At 30.9% G+C, this 12,634-nt stretch overlaps 2 protein-coding genes across 3 annotated transcripts; both read right to left on the bottom strand.

Annotated features, from left to right (window-relative positions):
* Positions 1–941: 941 nt before the first annotated feature.
* Positions 942–5,422, bottom strand: LOC145333861 (uncharacterized). Its single transcript, XM_080179120.1, has 7 exons — positions 5,250–5,422; positions 4,912–5,054; positions 3,877–4,126; positions 3,029–3,120; positions 2,299–2,385; positions 1,892–1,989; positions 942–1,610 (listed from the first exon to the last, which is right to left on the bottom strand). The coding sequence occupies exons 3-7, from the start codon at positions 3,919–3,921 to the stop codon at positions 1,180–1,182; spliced, it is 753 nt and encodes a 250-aa protein (XP_080035246.1). The 5' UTR covers positions 3,922–4,126; positions 4,912–5,054; positions 5,250–5,422; the 3' UTR covers positions 942–1,179.
* Positions 5,423–7,099: 1,677 nt separating this feature from the next.
* LOC145333859 (uncharacterized) lies at positions 7,100–12,066 on the bottom strand. Of its 2 annotated transcripts, XM_080179119.1 has the most exons (7): positions 12,029–12,066; positions 8,357–8,460; positions 7,948–8,083; positions 7,690–7,884; positions 7,518–7,556; positions 7,308–7,446; positions 7,100–7,248 (listed from the first exon to the last, which is right to left on the bottom strand). In XM_080179119.1, the coding sequence occupies exons 4-7, from the start codon at positions 7,856–7,858 to the stop codon at positions 7,122–7,124; spliced, it is 474 nt and encodes a 157-aa protein (XP_080035245.1). In that variant the 5' UTR covers positions 7,859–7,884; positions 7,948–8,083; positions 8,357–8,460; positions 12,029–12,066; the 3' UTR covers positions 7,100–7,121. The 2 variants fall into 2 exon arrangements, with proteins under 2 accessions (XP_080035245.1, XP_080035244.1); XM_080179118.1 differs by lacking the exons at positions 8,357–8,460; positions 12,029–12,066 and adding an exon at positions 8,183–8,285.
* Positions 12,067–12,634: the final 568 nt, after the last annotated feature.

The raw sequence follows: 12,634 nt of genomic DNA, 5'->3' as shown, positions 1-12,634 counted from the left end.
AATCCATCCATATATTGGATATTTAGTGCAATTTTACTTAAAATCTCAAAATGGCCATATCTGGCAAGAAGGAACGGCTAGGATTTCGTTCTCAACTGATTCTAACTACCACTAGGTTCTTTTTTGAACGCCCAATTGTCCGAATGTTTGGTACATTTTTTTAATATAAAGTTCGGTTGAGGAGGGGTGTGCGTCTAAAGTTTGACCGGTCTTAGTTGCCCCACCCTGTAAATCTTTCTTATATTGCTCCAAATTGACCAAATTGGACAGTTAAGGTGCCTAAAACTATCTACATTCAATGAACAATCCAAACAAATATTTTAAAAGACTTTATAAAGCTGGAATCGCACCTTGCTTTTCAGTTCTTATACTCAGCTCTAACATTCAAATCTAAGCCTAATATTTGGCCTTGGACTTTACCTCTAAATCATATGGTATGTTTTATTCAATACTTTATAGTTCAGTTATTGTTATATGTTCTTGTGGAAATATGGACATAATTGTTCTTGTAATACATTGTGCCTAGAGGTCTGCAGGAATGAATAATCAAAATCATGTTATGACTTTTAATGAATAATGTTTATAAGTTTTAACACTCATAATTGTAAAATACATTTAACATTTTCACTTGGAGCCCTTGATGGCACACTTTTTCAATCTGAAGATGAGATCGTAGCTCCAGGTGTAAACCCACCCTCTGATTACATGACCTTTGTCTGAGAAGTCCTAACTGTGTATGGTAGTGAGTTGCACCTTTTTTGGGCCAAAGCATTCCCACTAATCTTACTATTTATGTCCTGCACCTGACATAGCAGCAGTATAACCATTTTTAATGTCTTTAATTATTCAAACCTATCACCTTTCTTACGACAAGCAAATGTACTACCATGGTGCTACCATGGTGTTCATCCATGGTTACTGGTTTTAACTAATTATTCAAATTTGATTTTGAAAAATTTATTAAAAAATAAAATCTAAAGAAACGAAACAATGGAAATAAAAAAGAATAATTTATAGTTTTCTTTGTGTTGGCTGCTCATATTCCATTTTCATGTCCAGGGTTGTCATTTGGTAGATTAGGGAGGGGGCGTTGGAGGGAAGGGAGGCTAGTAAAACTTTATTGAGAGGAGAGGAAGGAAGCGTAAAGGGTGGTATTATTAGAGCATAAAAAATAAGTTTTTAATTCTCAGCACAATATCTAAAGTTGCATAGTACAGTGTCTTGAAGCCAAAAAACATAAAAGTCATCACAGTTTGTTACCTTTCCAGAAATGAAACGATTGGGACTAGAATGGTAATTAGGCCATGGTTGTACATTGAATTCAATTTTTATATCCAAAGTGGAATACATATTCATAGGCAAAGCTGGACTGTTCAAATAACCTGGAGCAGCTGTTCCACAATGATTGGCACCTGGATCTGATAGAGCTAATGTTGTTCCAAGTGGTGCTTCAAACCTGTACCATCCAGTACCTTGCCAATCGGGACTTTTAACAATTCCAGGATCTACTTGTGGAATTTGTACTCGATCACAATAATTTTGCCAATCATTGGTTGTACTTCTGTTTGTATTTTTCAGCAAAAAGTAATTATCACATTGAGCTGGTCTATCTAAATATAAAACAACGTATAAATCTTTGCCCTTTGACAATTTGTTTAAAAAATAAGATTTATGTCAAGGAGTAGTTTTTCTTGTAGAAGGGTAGCACACCCTAAAAAGATAGCTTAAAGGAAGCCTGTAGGAAATTGATATGGTAAGGCAGTGTATTTCTTGCAGACTTCCTTTAAAACCGTTGTATGAACGGAAGGTGTATATTATTTAAATATTTTTGTTTTTAAGGGGAAATCCCATTCCTGAAAATTAAGTAAAGAATCATTCTAAATTGATTAACCTATCTTTGTGGAACACTTTGGAATAGCCTGCATTTGACACCCAACAGCACAATTTCCAATTCCTCTTATAAGCTTTATATATCCTTGCTCTCCCCAACTAAAACATATGTAAAATAATTCCTATTACAAAAATCTTAGATAATGAGAACAATTATTGGAAAATCCATCACTTTTAGAATATGACAATTAAATATGAAAATCTTATATCACTGTTTTAATTCTATGATATTTTGGTTATTATAAAAAAAGGGATCTTCCAAAATAATATATGAGCTCAAGAATGGGGTAAAAAATTAAAATACAAGTTTTGATGACTAAAGCTTATTAAATTTGGCACATAAATAGCCATGTCCACCTTTGTAAGAAATTTGTTTAGATTTGCTGAATAATAATGAAAGTAATGTACCTTGTACCCCACGAATTTTTGATGAGCCAGTAGGCTTTACCATTCTCATAGCCATACCCAACAGCTGTGACAGCATGGGTTACATGCCTAAAGTTGCATATTATATCAAAAGTATTATTTAGCAAAATATCCTTGTTCAAAATTAGTCAAAACTCATTTCAATCCACAGTTCCCTCAAAAAATATTGTATAATAAATGAACTATAAGTAATAATATGGATGGTTGTCAGTGCCATGTGATCTACTATGATAATATAGAGTATCAGCTTTAGTCAAAACATCAAAGGAAGCATGCAAGAAATACAGTGCTTTAATTGCTGAAAGGCTGCCACAAGTAAACTCATAGAAAAAAACCCATAGAAAAAAAAACAGATTGGCTGGAAATACTAAATGGTGGTACTCTTAATACAGCACAAATTAAACTGAATTTTTAATATATGATTTTGAATATAAAGAAGTTTTTTATTGGAAAATGTTATTAGTTACTGGCAACCTAAGTTCTGCCGAAAATAAGCCTATAATTTTCTTCCTAGGCCACAATGTATTTTAATATCAAAATTTTGATCATTAGCAATGGAAAACTTTCAAAAATTTTTATACCTAAACTGACTCTTTGTTTTTTGTTATTAAAGCAGAAGGCTTCAAATTTGAGGTATTGGGTCTACTTGTCGCAGTCTTTTAGCAGATCATTCCCCAGCTCAATAATTTTGAAAGAAGAAAATTAATCTTACCGACAATTAGGATTATTAGGATCATATTTAACATTACAGCAAGCAGTATCATTTAGAACTCCTCCTCCATAGTGTTGCCAGTTAGTAGTAGCCTGGATTAGTTTATTTTTTTAAACATTGATTCTAAACCTAACTCAGATAGGTGGCTGAAACCATTGTATGAAAGCAGAAATATTATCTATGATTACTGATTTGTAATAGATGATATAAGTATCAATATCATCTTGACCAATTTCATTTTTGTACTGAACTATTCTATTTTCAATGGAGACTAAACTGGAATCGTATATTTTAATGTTTGATACCTATATTTGCAACAACTTTTAGCACACAGAATCTTCCAATTTTACATGTCTAAAACAGCCGACTTTATTACTTCAATATCCATGTCAGATCTATTCAAATACACATCTATGGGTGAACTTAAGTTCTCGAAACATTAAGTGTTTGAAATTCATATTGTTTTTATTATTATATTTTACACAGACTAGATAAAGTTTTTAATTTTATTTGACATTAAAAATACCCCAAAGAACATGATTTCATTAATTTTGAAAAAAAATAGCTTTAGAACTTTATGTAGTATTTTTAAAAAAATATCTTTTAAATAATTACACTATAGGATCCTGTGTCAACCTTAATAGAATGGTGTATTAAAAACTTCATATCAGCCAAGATATCATAATGAAGAGTGAGGATAATAGAATCATACATTACCTTTTGTAAAGGTAAAAACCATAATTATAGATTACTTTTCTGCTTTTATTAAAATGGTTAAAACTTCCTGACTTTAATTTGACTAAATTATCTCAAGAATTTTAATAAAAACTATAACTAACTATACTCACATGAACAGAGGTAATAACAGGATTCCACATTAGAAGGCCTTTCATGTCATCCTCTAAGGTATCCCAATAGTTTACATATCCGTTTTCAATACTTAGCTGGTCAAAGCATCCAGGGGTAGCTGGTTTTTGACAGGTACCATCCTTGGCAGTGTAATGGTAACAACTGCATATTGCATTTCTCTTGTTAACATTCCAATCAAGGTAGGCAACAGGCCATCCTCCTTCACATCCCTTTGCACTCCAGGTACCACTGCAATCACATGATTAAGTCAGATTTTTAAACTGTGTTTTCTGTAAGAAAAAAATATTTGTATGCATCTAATCATACCAGCTTTTTTGTAATATATATTACAAAGTTGAACAATGTCTGTCTGTCTGAAGCTTAAGATTGTGGAAATCATTGAACCAATCGGGTTCTACTCTTCATGTAATATATCTACTGTTCCTGTAGTGGTTTTGAGCTATTTTCTTTGAGATTGGAACACCCACACCATTAGAGTAAAACACTAGAGGGAAAAAGGGTTATACTATATCTCCCTATTGCAACAGCCTTGTGCAACCTTTCTATTGGGTAATTGAAAATCATCCAATGGTGTTGCTTATTAACACAGCCAAGTAGCAGAAAATAATTTAGAAGCAGACAAAGAAGATCTTTGAAAAAGGAAGGGAGGTAAATACTATAGATCTGTTCCCAAACCCAACTAAAAAAGCAAAATATCCCCCCCCCCAAAAAAAAAAAATATAAATTAAGAAATAAATAGGGTGGGGGAACAAACACCACATCCGGTAGCGAAGCACCCTTGATATAATATTAATCATACCCTTCAATTTTTTTGTACAATTAATGAATAAATGATTCTTTGTAAGAGGGAGACTCCCCAATATCTCTAGAGGCTAGGGGCGAAGCAACTAGTCCTGTTAATATAGTAACAGGATTTTTGTCTGTAGGGATTATGCTAATAGCTGAACCGATATAGTTTCCTTTACAGGGTAGCCTCTCATAGGTCTTAAAATAGGTAGCTTAAAATTGCTTACTGGCTATCTGTGACAGTGTGGTTGTAGGCACAGTCAACTAATTGTTGCTCAGACAGGCAGATATTGTTTTCCCCATTGATCAGGTAGCATGACTCAATAGCTGCTACAGTAGCAAATGCAGCGCAGCTTCCACAATGTTTTCCCTTTGATCAATTATATATTTAATATCGCATATTCAATCGATATGTTTATTATGTTTGGTTTTTATCTGATTTCAAGAAGGGTTTGTCAGAAAAGCATTAAAGGCCATTTTTATATTAAATTGTGATTGTTTCCACACACCATTTAATACAGAAATTCCCTATCTTAGACTTAAATAGGTATTAAGATTAAATTACCTGATCCTTGACAGGAGTAACTTTGCCCAGATCTTTCCAGGAGAATGATTCAGGTGGAGTTATGCTAGTTTTAGTGAAAGTATGGTTTATTTTGGACTGGTTGTTATCATCAGATGGTAAACCTATTTATACAATATTTTGTTTAAACATTAGAATAGAAAGTAAGATGATATTGGACACTAAATTGCTGTATAGTTTCTTTAATATGTAATTATTTTTTTCCCCAAATCATGAGAACGTTTTTTTAGAGTTTATTTTATTTATAACCTATATTGGCTTCTTTAAAAAATAGTAAAAAAATGAAGCAGAATGTTAAATCGTAAATTGTTACAAAGGGTGTAAATATAAAATAAATCACTGAATAAATCAGTCAAACAGAGAGATAAAGAGAGATAGAGACAGAGGGGAGAGAGGGGGGAGTACAAAAATTTAATGTTGGAATGAGACAGCTTTTTGAGAAACATTGGCATTAAATTTTTTTAATTTTATTATAAGCTGACTTTTATGTCAGAAAAAGTATGAAAAAATTCGTCAGGGAGAAGATAATGGCAGAATAGGGTTAATAGTCAGAGATAAGACAATGGAAGAAAAAGGTTAATATTCAGGGATAAGACAATGGAAAAAAAGGGTTACTAGTCAGAGATAAGATAATAGATGTTATTTATACCAATGAGCAGAAAAAAAAACTATTCAATGAATTTTAGTTGAAATGCATTTCGTGGAACTACCCCTTTTATATTTTATCAAAAACGGTAATATTGGTGTACTAGAGTTGGGCTCGATATAATTATCTCGCTATTGGCTAGGTTTATTCAATGTTTTATTTACATTGTTTTGGTTATCTCAATTTTGACTATTAACCCTATTCTTCCATTATCTTCTCCCTGACGATTTCTTTCTTTAAACTATTTTAGGATCTTAATATTTTTAGTAGCAAAGCTACTCTATAATTCACAATGTCCGTCCGTCCGTCCGTAATTAATGAATTGTGGAAACGTGATTTTCTGCTCCTATAAAAGGTAGAAAGCTGAAACTTTTTGACAACATTCCCATCATTAAGGAGCACAATTAACTATAAAACATCAATGGCGGTCAGACTCCTTTTCAGCAGGTTTTAGGCTTCATCATACAAAATAAAACAAGGTTTCGTGTTTATTTTCTCCAATAAATCTATTCTTGATTTTAATAAATACACTTTAAATATGTTTGTACAAATTTCCATTCACAGATTTTTTTGCTTCGCTACTTATGGATGTTGTCATCCTTGTTTATTTCAATTTATCGTCCTAAAAGGGTTAAAATGTTTAGTTAACTGTTAAATTTTAGTTCAATATCTGACCACATTACGCATGTATTGCTAGTATTAAATTATTTTAAAACTAAGTTTTCTTTTATTTACCATATTATAAATTTCAATTTTCTGTTTTATAAATAGAAATTTAATACTTTAATATAATTCAAATAGCAACATAAAATAAAAAAATGAATTTATTCTTCACACAGTAAAATAATGGGTCTTATCGTTCTGGTCAATGAGAGTTTATTACGGATTATTGGAGCACTATAAGTTTTAAACATTTATTGCTTGGAAAACTTGAGCTCATATATAGACAATTATTTCCTATATAGATCTGTCATGGATCTTGATGCAATAAAGCAGGCTGTTTTGAAAATGTTAAAAATTGGAAGATTTCATTAAATAAAAGTATTAAATAATAAACCATTAATTTGCATAATGAATAACCCTTACAAAAGTTAGAGGGGGGGGGGGGAGTTTAATGAAAGTAGATTACAATTTGCTTTTGACTGGTATTAGTGCATGAAATAATGAGGGCAAAAAATAGATTTTTTTAGTTATTATATTATCATATATTAAACCCGAAATCCTCTAATTCTACTGTAACAGTGAACAGTCTCTTTCATGTACCAAGTTACCTCACCAGAAGCATACTTAGCATTGTGCTTATTGATTGTGGCCATGTTCTTCTCATAAACAGATCTAGACAATATAGAATGTAAATACACCATAGATTTTAATCAGATTATTTGTTTTCTTACCTTCTAAAAGTAAATTCTTTCGTTGATGCATAGGACTTACAATAGTTACTAACAAAGTTGTGGAAGGTGGAAGAATTACCGCTGGTGGCAACCTGAAGGCCTACACCAGCCAAAAGTGCTCCAGAACATTCCGATTTTTCTATATAAAAATTATCTCATATTAAAATACTTTCAAAAAGAAGTATTTTAGATATGTTCGTAATTGTTTACCTTTCTTGCAGTAAGATGCACTGAATGATCCCTTTCTAACTGTTAAACAAAATTGGTTAATAATTCTAATAATACTTTTTAAAGTTATATTGTTGTTATTATAACAATTTAGAGTAGATAAAATTTGATGAAAAATAATAGAATATAACATTCAGTAATTAAGATATAATACCTTTGGACTTCTTGGATTCTAAAGTAGTCAGCATGCATCTCTTACTAGAACCATCAAATTGCCACATTAAGCAGTTACCAATGAATTTACAACTCTTCATACACTGTTTAGATGATGATATATCCAATTGATTCACGTTCTTCATGATGGGAATCATATTATTTTCCATAATCAAAGGACAGTATGGGGCATCACCTTATTATTAGAAACTTTCACTAAAAATAAAATCGATAGCAAGAAATGGCAAATTTAAGTTACCTGAGAGCCCATTTTTATCGCAGTAATTGATTCCAAAATCCACATTCTTGTTTGGTTCATTGCTAACAATTTGTATTCTACATTTTTTCTGTACAATTTGCCATAATAAACAGTTTTGGTTTTTTTCACAAGTTATCTAAAGAATGAAATTTTGATTAATCAATCTTAAAGATAATATTAATTATTATACAATTTTGAAAATTAGAAATAACCAGCGCGGCGTATCAATATATACCATGCAATCTTTCATATCTTTGGCTCTAACATAGACTCTCATGATGGTTGGCTTGTTTTTATAGAATATGCATTGCTTAGAGTCCGAATATGTATTTTTTAATGAATTACATTTTATGCTTTAATATAAACATTTATTAGTTCAATATCTAAAATATTTTTAGATTAAACTTACCCAACGACCCAGTCATATTGACAATAAGAGCTAAGAACAAAAGTGATTTCATCCTCTTAATTTTGGCAAGAACTTTAACTTCAAGTATTTCCAGATGAAATAGGCTGAAACAAAAATATTAGTGTATAAATTATTTCTTAAAGGAAGTGAGAATGTAAAAATGTCTCATCTGATTATCAAATCTTATCATTTTCTAATCAGCTTTCACTACACTGATCAACCAAAAACATCATATTAACATAAATATCAAGGATTTATGCCTTGATTTTGCGGCATTTTGGGAGGGAAAAATAGAAAAAACAAGGAAAATCTGAATGTTTTTATTTATTATAGTGTATCAACGGATATTTATCTTGTCATATATAGTTGAAACAATCTACTAACTCTTAATAAGTCATTTTATGACATAATATTGTTAATTCATGTTTTAATAACACAGTAATTAGGAAATAGAGATAACTGATAATAATTTATTTTATGACATAATATTGTTAATTTATGTTTTAATAACACAGTAATTAGGAAATAGAGAGCTATTTTAAATTTGTGTTATTGACAAAAAAGTACCTCACTGCCTACAAAGGGTTATTTAAAATGTCAATATCCTTTTTTTATTGTTTCAGACAATAAATAACCCACTTAGAATACTTAGATTATTCTTTTATCAGACTGTTCATAAAGAAATATTGCACCTTTATTATTTTAAAATTTGTAACCAAAAGTGGGCAAGAGATTGGCCAACTGAAGTTACTTCGTTACTAAGTGGTTGGTGACGCAGAAGCTAGGTACACTCTCGGAAACTAAAATTCAGTACATATGTTTTTAGCTTTGTTATTGTAATTGATATTAAATAAAAAATATTGCTTATTTTATCAATTTCCAAGTACCTATGCAATGGTTAAAGGCAAGGATTATGTTAAAAGTAGGCTTAACCATTATAAAAAATAGAGAACTATGTCAAAAAGTTTAGTTTTATCTATGAATGGAGAAAAAGACAATTATTTGTACATCTATATAATCCGGAAAAATTTCTTCCCATCTTAGATTTAGTAAAAATCAGCAGAAAAGGCCGTTTTTTTAGGGAAACGAGAGCCTGTTTTTCCCTATCTTTGAGATTATACGAATGAGATGATGTTAATGTTTGATAATCAGATGAGAGATTTTTTCATTCACAGTACCTTTATGTTCTTTGTACTTATGTTCAGATTCTATGCATAAATGAGATCAAGTGATTTTAAGCACAATCCAGCAGTGTCATTAAGTTTTTTTGGTGAATAAACTAGGTCTCTGTTAAATTTGTTATATCAACTTTTTAAAAATAATTTTCACAATGGTTTTATTTGAAAAATATTTTAAACTTTTTAGCATTTTTTCAAGAAATATCTTAAGATGTTTTGTTCAGCTCAATTTGCAAAATAAAACAATGGCAAAGCATCATCAAATGAGCTGGGTTTTCTTAAAAATAATGCCACGTGTATCATAGTATTGTAAACATCAGGATGCCATTTAGTAACGCTCCTAGAGGACTCTTGGGGCACCTGAGAGAAGGGTCGATCCTCTAATTTTATTTAAGTGTTATTAACAGAAACATTCCCTGGATCTATCAGAAACTTCACTGTAAAGAAGAAACAATGGCATACTTATATAATAGGGTTAGGCCGATACTTTTTTGGCTGGATACAGGATATCCAGTTGATTTCTAATGACATATAATCGTTATATGGCAAATTATCGGATATCTGGCTGAATAAAAGAACATCGGTCAAAAAACCGGATATCCGGCAAATAACCGGATATTCAGTCAAATAACTGGATATCCGGCCAAATAACATATATTTGCCAGATATCCGGCATTATAAATCAGCCATATATCCAGTATCTGTCCAAAAAAGTATCTGGCCCAACCCTATTATATATGTATGCAATTTGACAATTTTGTATTTAAAAGATTACTTGCTACACCTTCATATGTTATAATTGAGACTGCCCCCATTTTTTTGGGTAAATTTCAGGTATATATAAACACACTTGAATTGAAATTTTGTAAAAATCTTTAAAATTGGGATGGTACAAAAGCCCCAAAAAAGCCCTAAAAACAGGAGTTTTGCAGATTTTAAAAACTTTGCAGTGCTTGTACCATCGCAATTACTGCATTACAGAATTTTGCATGGGTCATTTTTTTGCATAAATCAACCATATTTTAGCTGGGGGCAAAAATTTTAACAAAATTTTTCAAATCCGGGACGGGTTAAACTGTTTTTAACCTATTTTTGAATGGGGGGTCAAAAATATACTAGGACACCTATAGAATCAGACTGCAGAGCCCAAATTTGAATTAAGTCCCCAATAAACTTTTTTGGGGGGATTAAAAAATTAATTTTTAGTGTTGCTGTAATCATTTTGACCAAAGCAAAAGCTCTTTTTTTACTTCAGGTAATATTGTGGCATACAGAACATTTTTATATAATTCACTTTATATTGATACAATAAAAAAAACATTACTCTGTTCATTGGAAATAATTTTTTTTTCCAAAACAATTAATTTCATTGAAAAATCTAACATTTACAATAAAACAAATAATTCTGAAATCTAACCAATAAGAAGTCTTGTTTTATATAATTCTTTACAATTCAAAAAAAGAGTGTTTTCACAAAGTGACGTATTTCCAATGTAGTTAAATATTTTTTATTTAATTAAAATGAAAAGAATGAAAACCATACACATAAAAGATACATACTTTTTAAAATTATTTTAAAAGATAAGTTTGAATAATCTTTTTTTATAACACATTTGTATATGTGACAAAAATAAATTTGTTGTATTGCATAAACATTTGTTGTCATTTAACCCTTTACAGCCATTTTTTATGTTTTTAAAATAAGTGAGAGAACACAAACATGTTAATGTTAATTCGTTGATATTTTATAAAGAATTAACTTTTTAGTGAATTTTTATAGTAAAATCATAAGGCCTAATTTTACTCTATACCAGAATACAATATATATGAATCAAAACACTCTAAAAGCTACGAATTTTACCCAAATAAAAAAAAGACCTTTTGCTCCAATCAAAATGATCACGGCAACAGTAAAAATTAATATTTAAATCCCCCCAAAAAAGTTTATTGGGGACTTAATTCAAATTTAGGCTCTGCAGTCTCATTCTACTGGTGTCATAGCATATTTTTTATATACGTTTTAAAAATAGGTTAAAAACAGTTTAATCCTCATGTACATTTTATATTAGAAATCTCAAAACATAAATTGCGACAGCAGCATTGCTTGGCATCTGCCAGTTGGCGGGTAAACAGCGGCAGATTTTTATGGAATTTTAATATATCATGTAGGTATATTAGAAAAGCTTAAATCAAAAGTTGAAGTCTCAAGAAAAATGTTGCGGTTGTACTTCTATAGGATATTTTAGTATTTTGGTAACACAAAATGCTTTATTTAAGTAAAAAATATAAAGTCACTCAGTTATTGGCCACTATCTTTCAGAGACCAAAAATGAAATAGAAAAACTGGATTTGGGGGTGTTTAATCCCCCCACTCCCTCCGTTAGTTATGAGTGTAGGAGGATCCCAAAAAATCCTCAGTAAAGTTTCAAATTTAAATATGCATAAAAATATGGCTTCAAAAAAACAGAAGACTAGTTATGTATGAAATGTTTACCGGTTAGTGATGTTCCATAGTGTTAAAAAGAAACTAGTGAATAATAGAAAATCTAACTCATATTTATACAGAGGTTACAAGTGTAACAAAAAAAACATTCAGGATACGGCATTTTAGTCAATAATTGCTTCTTGTGTAACAAAAACCCTAGCTTTATCCCTGAGCATATGGTTATTTTTTTCTAGTAACAGTAACAAGCCATTTTCACTCCACAGTGGGGACATAGGACGCTGACAATTTGTCAGTGTTTCTGTAACAATGTGGCTTTTTATGGATATGGGATAGGGTTGTTAGTCCTGAGCCCTATCATTGCGGTGTTAAGCGTCTATTTGCCAATCAGACAACCAACCCTTTGATTTCACCATCTTTGTATGAGAAGTCCTAACTGTGCATAGAAGTGGGATGCGCCTGTTTTGTCACGCACCTGACATAGAAGCAGTAGGAACTTTTTTTAACGTCTTTAGTTATGACACGGTGTCGGACCAAGATTCGAACCTAACTATACGTAACAGAGGAATCGTTCTTATATTTCCAAAAAATAGACCTTATAGTGGTTCTAACAGCATGCGTAACATTTTTCTACTATTAACACAAGCCGCGCAATTT

The sequence above is a fragment of the Acartia tonsa genome, chromosome 12 (genome assembly GCF_053477335.1).
Source record: "Acartia tonsa isolate MP-2025a chromosome 12, ASM5347733v1, whole genome shotgun sequence".
Classification (NCBI taxonomy): Eukaryota; Metazoa; Arthropoda; class Copepoda; order Calanoida; family Acartiidae; genus Acartia; species Acartia tonsa.
This window is presented reverse-complemented; position numbering and strand designations above follow the sequence as displayed.